The 17,732-nt window shown below is 41.0% G+C and overlaps 2 protein-coding genes across 2 annotated transcripts; one reads left to right on the forward strand and one right to left on the reverse strand.

The window, feature by feature from the left end:
- Positions 1-301: 301 nt before the first annotated feature.
- LOC106929634 (SUZ RNA-binding domain-containing) lies at positions 302-5,446 on the reverse strand. The gene is made up of 4 exons (XM_015006704.2): positions 5,041-5,446; positions 3,169-3,218; positions 2,826-3,095; positions 302-2,621 (listed from the first exon to the last, which is right to left on the reverse strand). Exons 1-4 carry the CDS (start codon positions 5,089-5,091, stop codon positions 2,504-2,506), a joined length of 489 nt encoding a protein of 162 aa, XP_014862190.1. The 5' UTR covers positions 5,092-5,446; the 3' UTR covers positions 302-2,503.
- A 479-nt stretch (positions 5,447-5,925) lies between these two features.
- Positions 5,926-17,311, forward strand: fbxo42 (F-box protein 42). Its single transcript, XM_088005616.1, has 11 exons — positions 5,926-6,003; positions 9,266-9,497; positions 10,374-10,650; positions 10,793-10,909; positions 12,194-12,328; positions 12,485-12,638; positions 12,743-12,853; positions 13,822-13,918; positions 14,029-14,085; positions 14,868-14,984; positions 15,715-17,311. The coding sequence occupies exons 3-11, from the start codon at positions 10,380-10,382 to the stop codon at positions 16,756-16,758; spliced, it is 2,103 nt and encodes a 700-aa protein (XP_087861742.1). The 5' UTR covers positions 5,926-6,003; positions 9,266-9,497; positions 10,374-10,379; the 3' UTR covers positions 16,759-17,311.
- Positions 17,312-17,732: the final 421 nt, after the last annotated feature.

Here is a 17,732-nt window from a genome sequence, read left to right on the forward strand (position 1 = left end):
TAGAAACTTTTTAAACTACTTTGAATAATTTACTTTACTGCAGTTTGATAACTGGGATTAATGGGAATGGATGCATGATTAAATTTTTTTGGAAAGTGCCTCAAGGTCTTTGTTGTGGCATATTATGGTCCAAGATTGTTTACTGTTCAATATTTAATTGGAAAACGAAAACAGAACCTGTAGTGGCTGAAACATCTCTAGATAAATCCGCTCTTTTCAAAGGCAACAATTTAACAAAAAGTCTGCATCCATCAACAAATTCAAAGTAAAATTCAGAGAAAAGACAAAATATTCTACACAGTATCTTTAAATGTTTATTAAAGGGTATTCAAATTTCATTTGGATTCTTCAAGTTTTAAAACAATGACATCAAATGGGCATCAAACTAGACAACCGGCTGTGAATATCTGCAATAAAGCATCATGAGTTGATCACACTGCACATCAGCTTTAAGTGATAAATCCTTTTTGCCTCAAAGCCAGACGATGTAACGTCACACATCTTTGCTAAAAAGAATACGACTGATCCAAATCCCAGAGAACGGTTCCTTTAAAGCTTAAGGTGATAGGTCCAGACCCATGCTGCCTGAAACAGAGTAAATCAACTCATAAAGGTAAACAAATGACGTCTAAATGAAGCATTTCAGTGACTAGAGCTGCTGGACAGTAGATCTCAAACTGCAACCATTTCCAGATAGGAGGCGTCGCATTGATACGTCTAAAGCGGTTTGGATAAACTGCATTCAAAGCAGAAAAAATAACAAATGCAGCTGTGAATTTGCTAAAAACAACAACAAAAAAAACAACTGCTTTGTACAAGCACTAAAACAGCTTCAAATGTAATCCAAATTACCCCACTTGTGAGCGTTTGTTGGTAGGCGGGTTAATTTAAGGCGTAAAGTCACTAAAGATTCAAAGGCTCGAGGTCGAGTCGCGACTCGGTCAGTTCCTACTTCCATTTTGTAAGGTGAGAAATACAAAAAGCTCAAGTCTTGCATCTACTTTAATATATTTCCAATTAATTTCTGAACAGTTTCCATTATTTACGGTTCTGATCACCATGGAAGCCAATTGATTCTAATGAAATATGATAGAAATAATTTGCTTTATTGGAGTCGTATAGCTACATATCTTTATAGTTCTTAGTACAATTATAAACAGTTACTTCAATCATCAAATTGCTTCCCTGATGGATGAAGATTGAAGTTTGGAGGGAATGAAGTGACTGTGTTCAAAACTGCAAAGGGGCAAAATTAGAGTTCAGTTATTGGGATGCCAGCTGTCAGTTCGTTTAACTCCTCAGTTTTTAGTCATATTATGGATTTTGTAAACCATTTTCAATCGGTGGAAAACGAGCGTACGCAACAATAAAAACCCTGCTGCGTTTAAAATAAAGAAAAAAGAAGAAACCTGCCAGGAAGACTTTCGTCAAAACCAGGAAGATAAATTTGGCTTCATTCCACAGAGCGCTGATTCAAAGTTACGTTCTCTGATATTTCCTCGGCGTCTTTCTGGGCCTGATGCCGCCATCAACGCTCCAACACTTCTTCTGCTGAAGCACGGACAAGAACAATGAAACACCAGAAATTCTGATTCCTAATTGACAATTCCCTCAAACTTGATCAAATTAACGACATCGCAAATTAATGCTTCTATTGCAGCCTATTTTCTAAACAGCCAATAAATCTCCTTATTTAAAAATACTATAACACAGAAACGACAAAAAAAAACAAAAAAACATGGAGAAACAAATGTTAACAGTTTAAAACAAAACGTACACAAACACACGCACAAAAAAAAGAAGAAAAAAAAAACAAATCCAGGAAGTAATTTCATTGTTATTGCTTGTAGAAACAGATTTAGTGACTCTGTGGTTCTGATCACGGTTTTTGGCCAGAGGCTGCCTCCCTGCTGCTCTGAGCCACCATCTGCAGGACTAAGACACATTATTCGGCACTGTGCACTTTCACTCGACAGGTCCAGTCAGCGCAGCGTTCCACCGCCTTGCACTCAGTCAGCTAAACGGGCAGTTCTTGGCACTGTGCGGTCCACTTCCTCTCAACTCGCTGAGGCCTTCCTGTTGGTGGACGTCCAGCTGTGACCCGCGCGCTTCGCCAGGGAGAAAAGGCTCGTCTCGTTCTCCCTGAAGTGACGAACACTTTGCAGATTTAAAATCGGAGCGCACATCAGAGTATCACAGTGTGCGTGGGGTGAGAGATTAAAGCCTGTTCCCAATGTGGAACCGATGGGGCTTCTGAATCCTTGACCTCTGGCCAGCCGCCTTGTAAGGTTCAACATAGGGAAAAAAGGCAAAAGGCAAAGATCCAATCGGATCTCAAAGCAGAGAGATGGTGGACAAGTAAATTTAACACCTCATTTTAGTCAAATTTGACGTCATCCCACCACTCTGCTCTTTAGAAATCACGCAAAACACCCCGTTAATTTCTCCCCCGCTCCGCCTCTCGCCAAGAGGCTGCGGCTTCTTTGCAGCAAGCAGCTTCAGTTTATCTGCAGAGCCGGAATCCGGAGGTGCCATCGGGACCGGAAGGCTGACGGATCACATGATTGTTTGGACGAACTATTTCCAACGGCTGCTGCTGCTGCACATTCATACGAGAAGCCCTGTTGACACGACAAGACAAACACTTAGCAGTCGAGGTCGAGCTGCAAGCCATAATCATACAAATTAAGAAAAGTTTCATACAAATATATCACTCTGTATTTTGAAATATATAGATGAACTTCACTAATTTAACACTTTAGTAACGGAAAAATCTACTGAGATGGATGTTGTGCATGTTTACTGCTACTGATGCGATGCATTACCGGTCCTGGCTTGGATTGTCCTGAGGGCTTTCCTCTGAAGAAGCACTACCCAGAATCCTCCTGCGGGCCTCTGCGTACTCTGCCTCCCGTTGGGCCAGCGACTTCATCTGCTGCGAGGGACGAGACGAGGATGCAGAGTTCCCACCTGTACCATTGTTGGAAGGACGCTTTAAGATCCGAATCTGAGGCGGAGGCGCCGCCGGGAGGGAGTCGTCTTGGACTACAATCGCTGTTCGCACCGGGGAGCTAGCAGACTTCAAACTGGTCTTCCTGCAAAAATAAAACCACTTGAGTTTATTTTTCTTAAAAGAAAACTCTAGTAATTCAGGGATTGGTCACTTACTTTGCTTCCTGGTTTATCTTTAGCTTTGCCTCAAGTCTCCTTTCAATTTCCTAAAGGGAAAACAAACCATTACCAGTTAGGTGAGCTGTAAATTTGTATTTAGATATCTACGTGATCTGAGACACGTGAAGCATCATGTAGGAGTACATACTGATAATATTTAAAACACAAGCCCTCTGGCGGCTGAGGTATGCTGACATTTAAAAACAGAATAAGCTGACATTTAGATAAATTCTTGCTATTTTTGTTTGAGTTATGCAAACAGCGTAACACTGACTTCATCTATGACGTATGAATACTCTCAGCTTTTTCACAACAAAAACCTCTGGAAAAGTAAAAACTACAACAAACATAGATTTCAGAAAAAAATATTCTTCAGCAGTGTGGTTAGTCTGAGTTGTATTAAAATTCAGAAAAACAAAAAGATAAATAACCATTTTAAGTTCCATAGAACACACAACAGTGATGAGTATATATTTAGAAACATGGAAGAATATAGATAATTAAACTACACTAGACTAACAAGGCTTTTGAAACTACAGCTAACATTTTACACATTGTTATTTTCCTTAAAAATACATTAAAACTAGGAGTCAGATTTATCTATTTTTAAATTGGCATTCAACAGGAGTGCTAGCACTTAAAAGAGGCAAGAGAGATTATAATGAGAGAAAAAAGGATCCTAATATTTCAATGTTGAATCGTTCAGACTGTGTTAAATGCTTTTTGTATTTTAATTAAAGCTTCACACTTATATTTATTCTTAAATAGATCTATTTTTTTAACTGAAAATGAGGCTTTTAGTTTTTCAAAATCAAATTAAATTAATTGTAGTATAATAAAACCATTTTTTTTCTAAAGGGAGGGTATTATGCATTCTTATAGCACTATAAAATAAGTTTGTTACAAAAATGCGGCATACATCAAAAATAACTTAAAAGAAATTTAACTTTGTAATTTGATGCCATGAAATTGGCCTGTGTCTCTTTAAGAAGCTCTTACTCTTTCCTACTTCAGCACATCATCACAATGCTCCTCCATGATGCTGTTTACAGCTATTCATAGCAACATTGGACTGAGAAGTAGGTTCTATGATGAACTCAACATATGCGCAGCTTGCCAATTGCTGCTGCCGCTAGTCTGAAGGAGCTGAGTGAGAGGAGCAACCGATTAGATCATCCCTGAATCGCCATGGGAGATTGAAGGATTTCTCAAACATGCATGAAAGAATCAAAAACACTCCAGGTATGTTTTTAGATGATGGAATAACATAACATGATATGAAGCTAAAAAAAAAGTGTATTTTGCACGATGCCCCCACTTTAATAAAATTGAGGTCAGACATGAACTTCTATCTACAAAGTCACAACCATAAATAATTAAATTCGTTCAGAAACTACCTTAATAAAAAGACCTTTACCTGTTACTCCAAACAGGAAGATAAATTGTGCATAAAGTTCCCAGTATTAGAGAATCTTTTTAGGAAAATTAAAAAAGTGAAGATAATAATTGACCGCATTGCTGTTATTTCCGCAATAGGCGGATCTAACGTGGTTTAGGAAAAAGTTGTTGCTTCATATAATTCAAACTGTTTTTCCCACTTACCGGTGCCATAATGTTTAAAAACGTTGCTAATTTAAAAGTAGAGGTGAGGTGAAAACAAGCTTAGTTATGACAATACCTGACGGATTCGGCCTGCAAAATCAAACTCTTGACCCAGGAAACATGGATAAGGAAATAAGGCCAAAATAAATTGCTTATTTAGCTGGAAACTGAACATTTGCAGTGACCCAGTTGTTTTCTGCCAGGTGATTAGTTTACTGTAAACCTGAAATCAGCACTATCTTATTAAAAAATGTTAGTCCAACTCACCCCACTGTCCGCAGCTTCTTCCCAGCTCTCGGCTACCTCCTCATCCTCCATGTTTAGCAGGACTCTGGCAGGCTGCCTCTTCGCTCCTCCGGAAAACTATATCCGGTCCCAGCTGATGGCATGAGACGGTAAGGCTAGGCCGGGCAGACCTGCTGGGGACTCGGGTTTCACTTGGCTTTCTGCTCTGGGGTAAGCTGAAGGAACAAATCCGTAAACCTTTATTTGGCCGCGTGTTAGCCTGACGCTCAACTGAAATGACAATCTCAACCCGACTTCCGGTTACTTTTAATTCTGCGTCAGGACCCCTTTCAGGTAAAGCGGAGTCACTTTAATAGCAAAGAAAATTAGTGAAATATTCACCAAACAGCGGAGAGATTCAGTCGGATAAGACCCACCGCTAAGCTAATGTAACCGTTTTGACTGAGGAACGGAAATGACGTTGTAACGTCAGTTGGCCACACGGCTGACGCTGACCTAATGAAGATGGCGTCATATTTCAACCACACTTATTTCAAGAAAAACTGCGTTTTGACGCCTTAATAACATAAATGTGACCTTCTTTGGACAAATTACAATATTATATTAACTTTTTATTTTTAAACAAATTTGTGTATTTTGTAAAAGTAAAATGAAAAACTAAATGTATTCTCTACACATGTAAACATCACTTACTCTGGAGTACTTTTGTACCTTATTTGTGGTACTAAAATTCAGAAAAGTTCTTGAAAGTATAACATTAAACCCTTTAATAAGCATTAAACCATTATTAAGCAAAACATGTTCCTAGTTTGCTTTATTATTCAGATTTTTCAGTTTCTGGCCTGGAAAAATCCCACCAATCAGAGGTAATCAAGGACAAATTGGCTGATTGACTTGTGCATCTCCATAATAAACACCTTATTTGCTTTTCTGACATTTTGAATCTTACTAAATCAGTGGCACACCTATCACATCTATTTTAAGGTATGTTTCTGGTTATTTAAGTGCAAATAATACCAATAAAACAATGTTATCAGCTTGTTTTTTTACACAGTTGCAAGTCTAGCAGCTTAAAACAACTACACCAGTGGTTTTTGGAGTTCCAGTTACGGTGCACAGTTGCTGAACTTGGTTTGTTTCTAGAGTCAGCACCCAAACTTGGTATTGCTGTCACATATGAGTTGACCACTTTCTGGTTACAAGTCAGAAAATAATTTGGATTTGGAAATGACTGTGATACTAGAACATTTTATTCTCTTTATTTATGTGTTCAAACATATTTTCCTTTGTGTGCTCTTTTTCAACACTGAAGTCAGAATTATGGGTAACCAGAAATTACTTCCAACAGCGGAAATTGTTTGCAAAGCAGCCCTGAGTGTAAGATCCAGTATGGTTACAGTGCTCATACCATAGTGAAAATTGGTGATTCATTGTACAAAATCAATTTGTGATGCTCTTTTAGTGCTTAAGTGCAGAAAATATCGAGAAATGCATTGTCATTGTGCTGTATTGCTAACAGCAGTTAGCACTACAATGGTAAGCAATGATTACTGTTTTTTTTATATGTGGACACTTCTGAATAATCGAGAGTTAAGGATCATGACACTAAGAATAAGAGCCCAGATTCAAGAGGGTAACACTAGTTTCCGGCTGGTTGGACCCTAAACATGAGGTGAGAAGCTTCATCATCCAGAGAGACCTCAAAGTAGATTTCAGTACAAACTTTCCCAGCAGAAGATTGCTTGCACCATCATTGCCTCTGCCAGCTTGTCTTTTTCCCAGTGTGCATCCTGATGTCATGTCTCACCCAGGCAAGTGACAGAAACAGGCATCCTGACTGACACGCCAGGCGTTGCTCTGTAAACTTCTATGTTGGTAATGGATGTGTGACCGGTGCTTGTATAATGCTTTATCAAGACCAGAGGACCCCGAAGTACTTCCTGTTCAGTCATTCATGCACCCATTCACACACTGATGGTGGTAAGCTACAGTTGTGGTCAAAAGTGTACATACACTTGTAAAAAATCATAATGTTATGGCTGTCTTGAGTTTCCAATAAGTTCTACAACTCTTATTTTTCTGTGATAGAGTGATCGGAACACATACATGTTTGTCACAAAAAACAGTCATAAAGTTTGGTTCTTTCATAAATTTATTATGGGTCTGCTGAAAATGTCACCAAATCTGCTGGGTCAAAAATATACATACAGCAACATTAGTATTTGGTTACATGTCCCTTGGCCATTTTCACGGCAACTAGGCGCTTTTGGTAGCCATCCACAAGGTCCTGGCAAGCTTCAGGTCGAATGTTTGACCACTCTTCTTGACAGAATTGGTGCAGTTCAGCTAAATGTGATGGTTTTCTTGCATGAACCTGTTTCTTTAGCACTGTCCACATGTTCTCAATGGGGTTGAAGTCAGGACTTTGGGAAGGCCATTCTAAAACCTTAATTCTAGCCTGGTTTAGCCATTCCTTTACCACTTTTGATGTGTGTTTTGGGTCATTGTCTTGTTGGAACACCCAACTGCGCCCAAGACCCAACCTTCGGGCTGATGGTTTTAAGTTTTCCTGCAGAATTTGGAGGTAATCCTCCTTCTTCATTATCCCATTTACTTTCTGCAAAGAACCAGTTCCACTGGCAGCAAAACATCCCCAGAGCATAATACTACCACCACCATGCTTGACAGTAGGCATGGTGTTCCTGGGATTAAAGGCCTCACCTTTTCTCCTCCAAACATATTGCTGGGTGTTGTGGCCAAACAGCTCAATTTTTGTTTCGTCTGACCAGAGAACTTTCCTCCAGAAGGTTTTATCTTTGTCCATGTGATCAGCAGCAAACTTCAGCCGAGTCTTAAGGTGCCTTTTCTGGAGCAAGGGCTTCTTTCTTGCACGGCAGCCTCTCAGTCCATGGCAATGTAAAACACGCTTGACTGTGGAGACTGACACCTGTGTTCCATCAGCTTCCAAATCCTTGCAGACCTGCTTCTTGGTGATTCTTGGTTGACTCTTGACCATCCTGACCAATCTCCTCTCGGCAGCATGTGATAGCTTGCGTTTTCTTCCTGATCGTGGCAGTGACACAACTGTTCCATGCACTTTATACTTGCGTATAATTGTCTGCACAGTTGCTCTTGGGACCTGTAGCTGCTTTGAAATGGCTCCCAGTGACTTCCCTGACTTGTTCAAGTCAATAATTCGCTTTTTCAGATCCACACTGAGTTCCTTTGACTTTCCCATTGTAGCTTTTGTAGCTGAGTCTAATCACTGGGTCAAATGAGCCCTATTTAAATGGGCTCATGAGAAGTCAACAGCTGTAGTCAATCAGAATCACTTACAAGAAGTGAAGAGGCCATGACATGAAGCTAATTTGATTGACACAACTCGCTACATCACCAAAATTGACAAATTTTGTTGCTGTATGTATATTTTTGACCCAGCAGATTTGGTGACATTTTCAGCAGACCCATAATAAATTTATGAAAGAACCAAATTTTATGACTGTTTTTTGTGACAAACATGTATGTGTTCCGATCACTCTATCACAGAAAAATAAGAGTTGTAGATCTTATTGGAAACTAAAGACAGCCATAACATTATGATTTTTTACAAGTGTATGTAAACTTTTGACCACAACTGTACATTGTAGCTGTACAGTAGGGCAGTTTGACAGAAGCAAGGGTGCCAGGCACCGGCGCCAATGGGCCATCTGACGACCAACAGCAGGCAAGGCAGGTGAAGTCTCTTGCCCAAGGACACAACAATGGAGCCTTTCAATTCAATTCTAATCAATTTAAAGAATCTTGATAGGATGCTACAGCGGTGAATGTGAGTCATAGCATGTGTTTTGCTCTTCAGTGCATCTGAAGAGGCCTTTGAGTGAAGAAATGCTGTTGTTGAATAGGATGATTGTTTTCTTATTCTGTTTTGACTTAATCAACCTTCCTTTGTACAATCAGCTTTATAGACTCCATAACAATCCCTAGGTAAGATTCAAGGCTCTTTATCAACTTGTTTAGCTTTTTTAAAACGGTGGCCCCAGAATATGATTGCAAATGAGACTGCAGTCTAAACAAGAGATCTTTGCACAGAGTTTCCAACTCTTCTGTGGGTCAACAAACACTAAACAAATAGACTGATTGCTATCAATTAGTCAATAATATTTCGTCATGAAACCTGAACACCGTTTTTTCAATATACATACATATCTATCTCTATAAATTGCATGTCTTCCTCTTTGATCAACAGTTGGGAGAGCAGAGCCTGGGCCTGATGAGACCCACCCCTGGTGCCACACACATCCCCCGCCTTTACACACTCTGTTCCGAAGCGGAGCTCCGCTGCTAAGGGAAGGAGCTGCTCTTATAGCGGAAGATGGCGATTGCATGGAGGCAGCACAGGGACCAGCGGAGCTGATAACCGGGGAGAAGGAGGACATATACACACCCAGAGCCCTGAAAATAACTGACCTGGAACAAAGGTATGAACCGGATTTATTTATTTTTTTCACTAATACACGGTAAAATTAGCAACATTTCAGCGGAGAACCCTGCCATACACAGTTCTTCTACTGAGGCTAATATTAGCAACGATTATATACACAGACAATAATGGAGGTAGTATCTAGCTGATGCTGACTGTGGATGTCATGTCGGCAAGACATAGAAGAACTGATAGATGTTCATAATTTGCCATAAAAGTATAATTTGGGGAAAATATGTGTTATAAAGCTTGTCAGTTGAAGATGAAGTGGTACATGTAACTACTGTTAGCCTGGTTACAGCTGGTAGGCTAGCTAGCGTTAGCATATGCTAGAAAACCAGGATCAACCGTTAAATTCATCAAGTTAACAGGTCGGTAAACTGTGTTTTTATGCATGAAGTAACCTATATTATCTCTTAACACTGTACAACTTTAAAATGATTTGGAAGCGGCAGAAAGCTTTTAAAAGTAGTTAGCATTAGCAGTCCAGTGATTCATTTATTATGTGGAGGCTAAAGATAGCTAGCTAGACGTGGCTAATAGAACAAACTGGGACGAACGAAGCCGAACAGTTTGAAGAATCAACTATTCCGATTATCTGAGCCGTTATGCACGCAGTGTCAGAAAATGTTCACCCTGGTCACACCTTCATAGCGCCGCTAAGAATTTTCAGCAGGAGCAAATCTGTTTCACTTTAATGCAAGGCTTTGTCGTCGTTATGATTCAGTAGAAAGACCCAAACAAAGCAGGTAAATCTCCCCCAGGTTAAAGGAGAAAGTGACACTTTGACCCGTCACTGCATGAAAGTTGGTGATGATCATGTTTATGAGCACTGTTGTGTACGTCATCAACATGTCTTCATGTGTCTCAACAGACAATAATGTCCCTTTCCCCCGACAATGAAGATGGATACTTTGTTGCCATGGATACTGAGGATGAGGGTGCAGAGACTGCTGCGTTAAGAGACGTGGAGAGAAAGATGGGGACCTGTAGTCAGGAAGGGAACATGGACACTGGTGCCAAAGGGAAGGGCAGGTCGATGGTCGAGTTGCCAGAGGAAGTCCTGGAATATATTTTATCTTTCCTCTCACCTTACCAGGAGCACAAGACCGCCGCACTTGTGTGTAAGCAGTGGTATCGTCTTATTAAGGGTGAGTTTGTCAAATTTTGATGCCATTACGATTAGTGTCACACTATTATTTGGTTAATGTGGAAATAACAGCGCTAAGGTGTGTTTGCCGGTTGGGAAGCTTTTCTTTTCTCTGTTGCTTTATCTTGTTTTTTTCTGAACAGGTGTTGCCTATCAGTGTTATCATGGGTTTTTGAGAGCTGTCCAGGAGGGAAATATCCAATGGGAAAGCCGGACATATCCATATCCTGGAACCCCCATCACTCAGCGCTTTTCACACAGTCAGTATACATGGTTTTATATCACTGAAGCCAGTCGATAACTTTTTTTCCCCACTTAACTCCTGCAATTAAAGGTGGAGCCAAAGTTCTTTGCAAGGTCACCATATCATAAAGAAGTGATACTTTTATTAGTTTTAAAGACTGGAGATAACTCCAGTCAAATTTAACTTCAAAATAAGTTCATGATGTCTGAATATCATTTGTAGACTTTACAACACACAAATTATATATTCATACATCTGGTCCTCTTTCAAACTGTCACATCACAACTACAAACCTCAGCCTTTTTTTCAAGATTTTATCTAGAAATCCAACATAAAGTAACATATTGTCAAGTGGATTAAAATAAAGGATACATGGTGTTCAAAATCTATCAAATAGAGTCTGAATAGTTTGAGATGTGAATTTGTATTCAGTCAACTCTGTAGATACAATGTAGCTATAAGCCTTGTCTTGAGTTTTGTCCCCACGTACTTTATATCTGATGTAGTTCTTCTCTGGAAAATATCTCGGGCAGATTGGACGGAGAGCTTCTGTTAACATCAGATTTCAAGTCTTGTCCCAGACACTCATGTGGATGTCTAGACTGTGAAGTTCTAACATTTGAATATGTTTTAAATGAAATCATCCCATTGTAACTCTGGCTATGTTGTAATTACTGTCCCGCTGCTCCTCTTTCAAGTCTTTTGGAGACTCTAACATGTTTTCTTTCTAAATCACCTGGTTCTGTTTCCTTCCACCTTCCACTCAACTCTGAACAGCTTTCTTGTTTCTGTTGAAGAAAAGCATGAATACTGCATGGTGTGTTCGGGTGTGTTAACGTCACACCATGGAGTGCGGAGCGTGAAAGCTCATTTTTGGACTTTCCAGAGATTCATCTAGTTATTTGCTGACTAGAGGCAAACAGTAGTTTGGCTTTTTCTTGCCAAGTTTTCCTCCAGGCCTGATGTTTGGAGTGCTCAGCTGGTAGCTGACTGATCTCTGCAGCTCCTCCAGAGTTACTATGTATTTCTTTCTCTTGATTAAAACTTTCCTTTCTTTTTTATTTACGGGTATCAGATTATAGTTGGCTGTGTATAAAGTGCAATTTTCAGACTTTTAGCTTTAAAAAATACCTTGAGATTCACAGGACCACGTTGTGTTGGCCTGTCACATATAGGTTTATGTTTATAATGTTTCAAAATATGAAAAAGTGAGATGAATATTTTTGCAAGGAGCTGTATGCAACGGTTCCCTAATGGTTTTTAAACATTGTACCAGTAATCTTGTGTTTATGTTTTTCAGGTGCGTGCTATTATGACTCAAATCAATCCATGTATGTTTTCGGAGGCTGCACTCAGAGTAGCTGCAACGCTGCCTTTAATGACCTATGGAGACTGGACCTCAACAGTAAAGAGTGGATCCGCCCTTTAGCTTCAGGTAACGACCGAGCAGGAACAGGAACTCCAAGCTATAAACCAGCTGCCCAGTTTAAAGACGTTCTTTTATATTTTTATGTGTTGTCCTATTTTCTTTTAACAATCAAGCATCGTCTTCAGCAAAATGTTAGCTTCCTTTGTGTCTTCTTCCCCACAGGCTCCTATCCGTCTCCAAAAGCTGGCGCGACTCTGGTGATGCACAAAGATCTGCTGGTGCTGTTTGGAGGCTGGACGCGCCCCAGCCCTTACCCGCTTCACCAGCCAGAGAGGTTCTTTGATGAAATCCACACCTACTCACCTTCAAAAAACTGGTAAGATGAACTCCAGTCATCCAGAGGGTGCGGTTTAGACAAAGCCTTGATGTCTTACTTAAGCTGCTGATCACCCCTTGTGTCGTTTTCTTCTATTTCTTCAGGTGGAACTGCATAGTAACGACACATGGACCGCCACCCATGGCAGGCCACTCGTCATCTGTAATAGGAAACTCCATGATAGTGTTCGGGGGATCGTTAGGAGCACGACAGATGTAAGATTATTTTATGAATCGCACTGTAGAGTCAGCATTTAAATGTGTATGGTTGATTGTTAAAGGATGTGGGTGGGGAGAAATATTGTAGCTCATCAGAGTAACATTAGGAGTTCACAGCTGGTAGAGGTCAGGGGTCGGCAACCCTTTCGATTCATAGATAAACTTTTGTCCCCGCTGCTACAAAATAAAACTTGCCATGAGCCGCAAAAAAATATTTTCTAAATATTTGCTACATAAAATGGTTTGTGAAACCTAACAAATTAAATTTACATTGATTTCTATTTTTAGTTCTCAAAACAAAATGAATCCTCTATTACAAAATGTATTGAGGTGAACCTTTTCTATAAATGTGGAAAAGGAATTAAGATCCTTTGCAAAGGATAGCTCAGGTAATGACCGAGCCCGTTGTAAAAAAGCCCATTGTAGCTATTAAATGTAGAAAAAACTCAGAATATGACAATTTCTTATTGGTTAGCTAATCAAAAGTAAAGTAAGAGCCACATGTTGCAGACCTTTAATATTGATGAACTAGTAGAAGTCAGAGTCGTGGTAAATCTAGTGTTTACACTTGTATTGTAACGTTTTAACTACATTACAATGTAAGCAAGGCAGATTTAACAACTTAACATGAAACTCTTCACTTTGGTCTGCATTTCTACATAAAAATCATTGGTTGTCTCCACACTGTAAATAGAAGCAAGTCTATCTTCATGTAGAATAGCAGCCAAGAGTAAAAACAGGAAATGAATAGAATCTAAAAACAGACGTATCATTTGTTGTCTCTCACTTTGGGAAATAATTGTTTTTAACATTTTTCTCTTTATAGATGGGTTCTCATTTCATCAGTTCATTAGTTTTATACAAAATCGTGTTGGAAGTATCGAGGATAACATTCGTGAGTGAAAATTCAACCATTTGCAGTCAACTGTTTTAATATTGTTTTTTTATTGACTGGTCCTGATCAGGAGCAATGAAGTCTGGGTTCTCGATCTGGAGCAGTGGTCCTGGTCCAAACCGCCCACATCGGGTCCATCGCCTCACCCACGAGGAGGCCAGTCACAAGTACGAAGGCCTGTTTTTCTTACTTAAAGCAAATAGATTTATTTGAACTTCTTTTTTTTTGTATTTTGTGTACATTTTGAAAATTGTGCAAATTGTTTTTCCTCTTTCAGATTGTTATTGATGAGAAGACGTTGCTTATATTGGGAGGCTGTGGTGGTCCAAATGCAGTAAGTTTTTTTTTTTTTTTTTTTTTTTTCCCCCAACTAACAAATTTACTGACAACAAAAGAACAATTATGGTTTTCCACTGAGGGATTTTACAAAACACGTAGTTTTGTAAGATGGTGACAGAAGTTGTGGAACTTCTTCGTCCAAATTTGCCATTTCTAACTCAGAACTGCCCTCTAGTGGATGTGGTGCCTAACAGCTGCGCCAACATGTTGAATGCTTTGAAGGCATGAGGGCAGGAGACGTATTTACATGCGTAACAGGACCATAACTAGGCCTTTAGCCGCTTCGTCTGGTGATCAAGAAGCTGGAGACATTTCATTCATCTGCCATAGTCTCTGTTGTGAAGCCGCCTCCAAGGGATTTTACTTTTGACAGATTTTTCTGAAATTGTCACGTTTGGCCTTCAGGTTTTTATGCAGCTCTTCAGAATAGAAATGATGATGAATATCAATTTAATATGAATAATTTTATTTTTGTTTTATTCAAGTTTATTTAATCAAGGACAGAACAGTAAACAATGCTTCATGGTAAAAACAAGCAACTTTTCTTTATTTTTTTTATCTGAAGGTTTTCTAGCCAGAAGCTAATTTGCAAACTGTCCTTGGTTAGACATTTTTTTTTAGACATTTAAAAAAAAGATGGCTTTATTTACAAAGCCTAAAGGGACCAAAAATCCTTGAATGTTAATATATTTCTATAAGTGATATTTTAAGCTCTTGCCTGCTTGGCGAACATCAACATTCATATTTTAGTTAATTCTTTCCCATTGTGGTTCTCAGCTTCTGAAAGACGCCTGGCTCCTCCACATGGAGGGTCCTGCATGGAAGTGGCAGCAGCTGCAGGTGGAGAACGAGGACCACGGTGCCCCAGAGTTATGGTGCCACCCGGCTTGTAAAGTGAGTCTTCGACCCGATTACGTACCAAATCAAATTTGTACTGACGTGTTGCTGTTCTATGCTTCCCTACTTCCACTTTCTACACGTCAGCAGTCCATTGAATCACCCCGAAATGGGGCAGAGCGATGAGGACTTAGAAATTTATCACAGTGTTTTCTGGTACCACCGTGATAACAATAAAAATTATAATTAAAAAAAACTATTTATTACTTCTTTTTCATGTAACTGTATATCTAACCCTTTAGTATATTACAGATAAGTTCATTTTTCAGGTATTTTGGAGAGAAATTGTCATAAAGAGGACTAAATGTCACCAACATTGTGAATCAACCTTACATTATGCTCCTTTATTTAAAAGATATTTCTTGTGATTATGGTTCTGATCCCCTTTTGAGACAGCTGAGTGTTTTTGCATTTGATGAATTCTGATTCCCGATCAAATAAAAGCACTGAAAATAACAACATTGGTAAAATGAAGTTGATCTTTGACATAAACTTCTGTATCAATCCAGACCTGGATGATGAACTGAAAATTAGTAGATTATTGCATATTGCTGTTATTTTTTATGATTTAATGGATATAAACTATTTGTATGGTCAGTACCCAACACCCTGTGGTAAATGTCTCTATTTCTTACCTGTAACGTTGGGATATAAAACGACGTGAAGCTGCCTTCATATTGTGTGTTTGTCTCTGACCTGAGGTTTTCCTCCTGCGTGTTTCTGCCAGGTGGGCCAGTGTGTCGTGGTTTTCTCCCAGGCTCCTTCCGGCCGCGCCCCTCTCAGTCCAAGTCTTAACTCGCGACCTTCCCCCATAAGTGCCACGCCCGCCCCTCTGGGCCCGGAGCCCCCCTCCCTGCGCTCTCAGTCCCCGATTCGAAGTGGCGCCGCCGGCGTGGTCCTAGGAGCCGCCGAGGAGGCTCCGTGTGTGAACGGTCGATGGGGCACGCTCAGACCGCGACCCTCAGCCAGAGGAAGCGCCAGAGATGGGAGCCCCTCCTCGTCCCAGCAGCCGTCTCCGTCTCAAGGCCCCGACAGCCCCCCCCTCCCTCCGCTCCCCTCTCTAATAAACGGGTCGTCCCCGTCGCCCCGGACCAGCCCGGCCCAGGGCTGCTCCCCCCCGTCCCGTCCTCACCTGCCGGGCTCCACAGACTACGGCTGGGAGTCGCCTCCCTCTGCCGCTCCGCACCACGACGTCCCAAATACTAACGGCCTGCACACGCCGCCCTCCGGCTCCCCGCTCACGCCGCCTGGAGCCGTGTCCCCCGCTGCCCTAAGGCGAGGCCTGGAGGCAGTGAAAAACAAATCTTCCTCATCTTCACCTTCGTCTTCCCTTCAAACACAGGGGGCTTCTCCCATGAGCGGTGGCGGAGGAGGGACCGGCCCCTCAGGAACCCCTCCGTCCTCCTCGTCCAGCCCCCCGCAAGCCGCAGTAGCCGATGGACACGCCATCCCGCCCATAGCGCGGCGCCTCGGCCATCACCCACCTCAGAGCCTGAATGTAGGCAAACCGCTGTACCAGTCGCTGAACTGCAAGCCCATGCAGATGTACGTGTTGGACATTTCCCGGGCCAAGTCCGCGGGGGTCGTGTCCTGGAAGGTTTACGGTAACGGGACGCCCGCGGCCGTCACGGGGCCTCCGGAGACCAGCCTTCACACCGTGGTGCAGGGCAGGGGGGAGCTCATCATTTTCGGAGGCCTCATGGACAAGAAACAAAATGCTAAATACTACCCTAAAACCAATGCTTTGTACTTTGTACGTGCTAAGAGGTAATGCAGCTCCGAACGGGACGTTGCATTCTGCAACAACATAAGGGAACTAACACACAAGGCCTTTTACCTGTAGGAAGGATTATAAGAGAACTTTATCAGTGCTAGATGTTTCACTTGAATTTCACTATTGTTCCTTCTGCCTACCGAACGCATTCGTAAGGAAAAACTTTAACTACACTTTGACAAAATATTTGCTTGAATGAGAATTGTCTGTGTGCGAGTTTTAGAGAGGACCAGACGTTTTTATTGCCCCTCCACCCAACCCCAATGATAAACAACCAAGCAAAACATTTGTGTGTGTGTGAGTCTCCCCTTCTGAACTCTTGAAAAGAGAGAAACCAGTTGATGAATACCTTGCTTTTTCTATCTCTCTTTCAAAGCCTGCAATGTTTACATAGAAACAGCGTGTGTGTGTGTGTGCGCGTGTGTTCGTATGCATGATGGTGGTTAAAAGTGGTTGACTAATGTGTGTCGGAGAGTCGACGGCGGCTGAGCGATGTGGCACTGTACTATAAATAAAGTTGAACAATAAAGGCCTCCATGTCTGCTCTGTGCTGGAGTTTGTTCTTGTCTGGTGTGGAGAAAACGCGGCTGCTTTTCCGCTAAACAAAGCGTCTCTTTGTTGGGCGTAATGACATTAGATGTTCTGCCAAAGCGGAGAGATGGTGGCATCGTCTGTCCGTCTGCTGCTCTTCTCTGCTCCACTTCACAACTTTGGTTCAAATCAATCCAGCAGGACAAAACTTAAACCTGAAGAGAAGTTAAAACCCAGATGACAGAATCCTTAGATTATTGTCTCTACACAGAAATGTTTGTGGTAAAGAAAACCAACTAACTTAGCAGACAGCTGAAAACACATTTAGATCCACAACTTCCTACCGCTGTCATGGATTCAAATACTTTTCAGACACTGATTAACTTAAAAAAAATTAAATATATGAATTCCCAAAAAAGTTTGTTACGTATATTAGAAGT

This window comes from Poecilia mexicana, unplaced genomic scaffold, assembly GCF_051168715.1.
Source record: "Poecilia mexicana isolate PSO_F unplaced genomic scaffold, ASM5116871v1 scaffold_5, whole genome shotgun sequence".
Classification (NCBI taxonomy): Eukaryota; Metazoa; Chordata; class Actinopteri; order Cyprinodontiformes; family Poeciliidae; genus Poecilia; species Poecilia mexicana.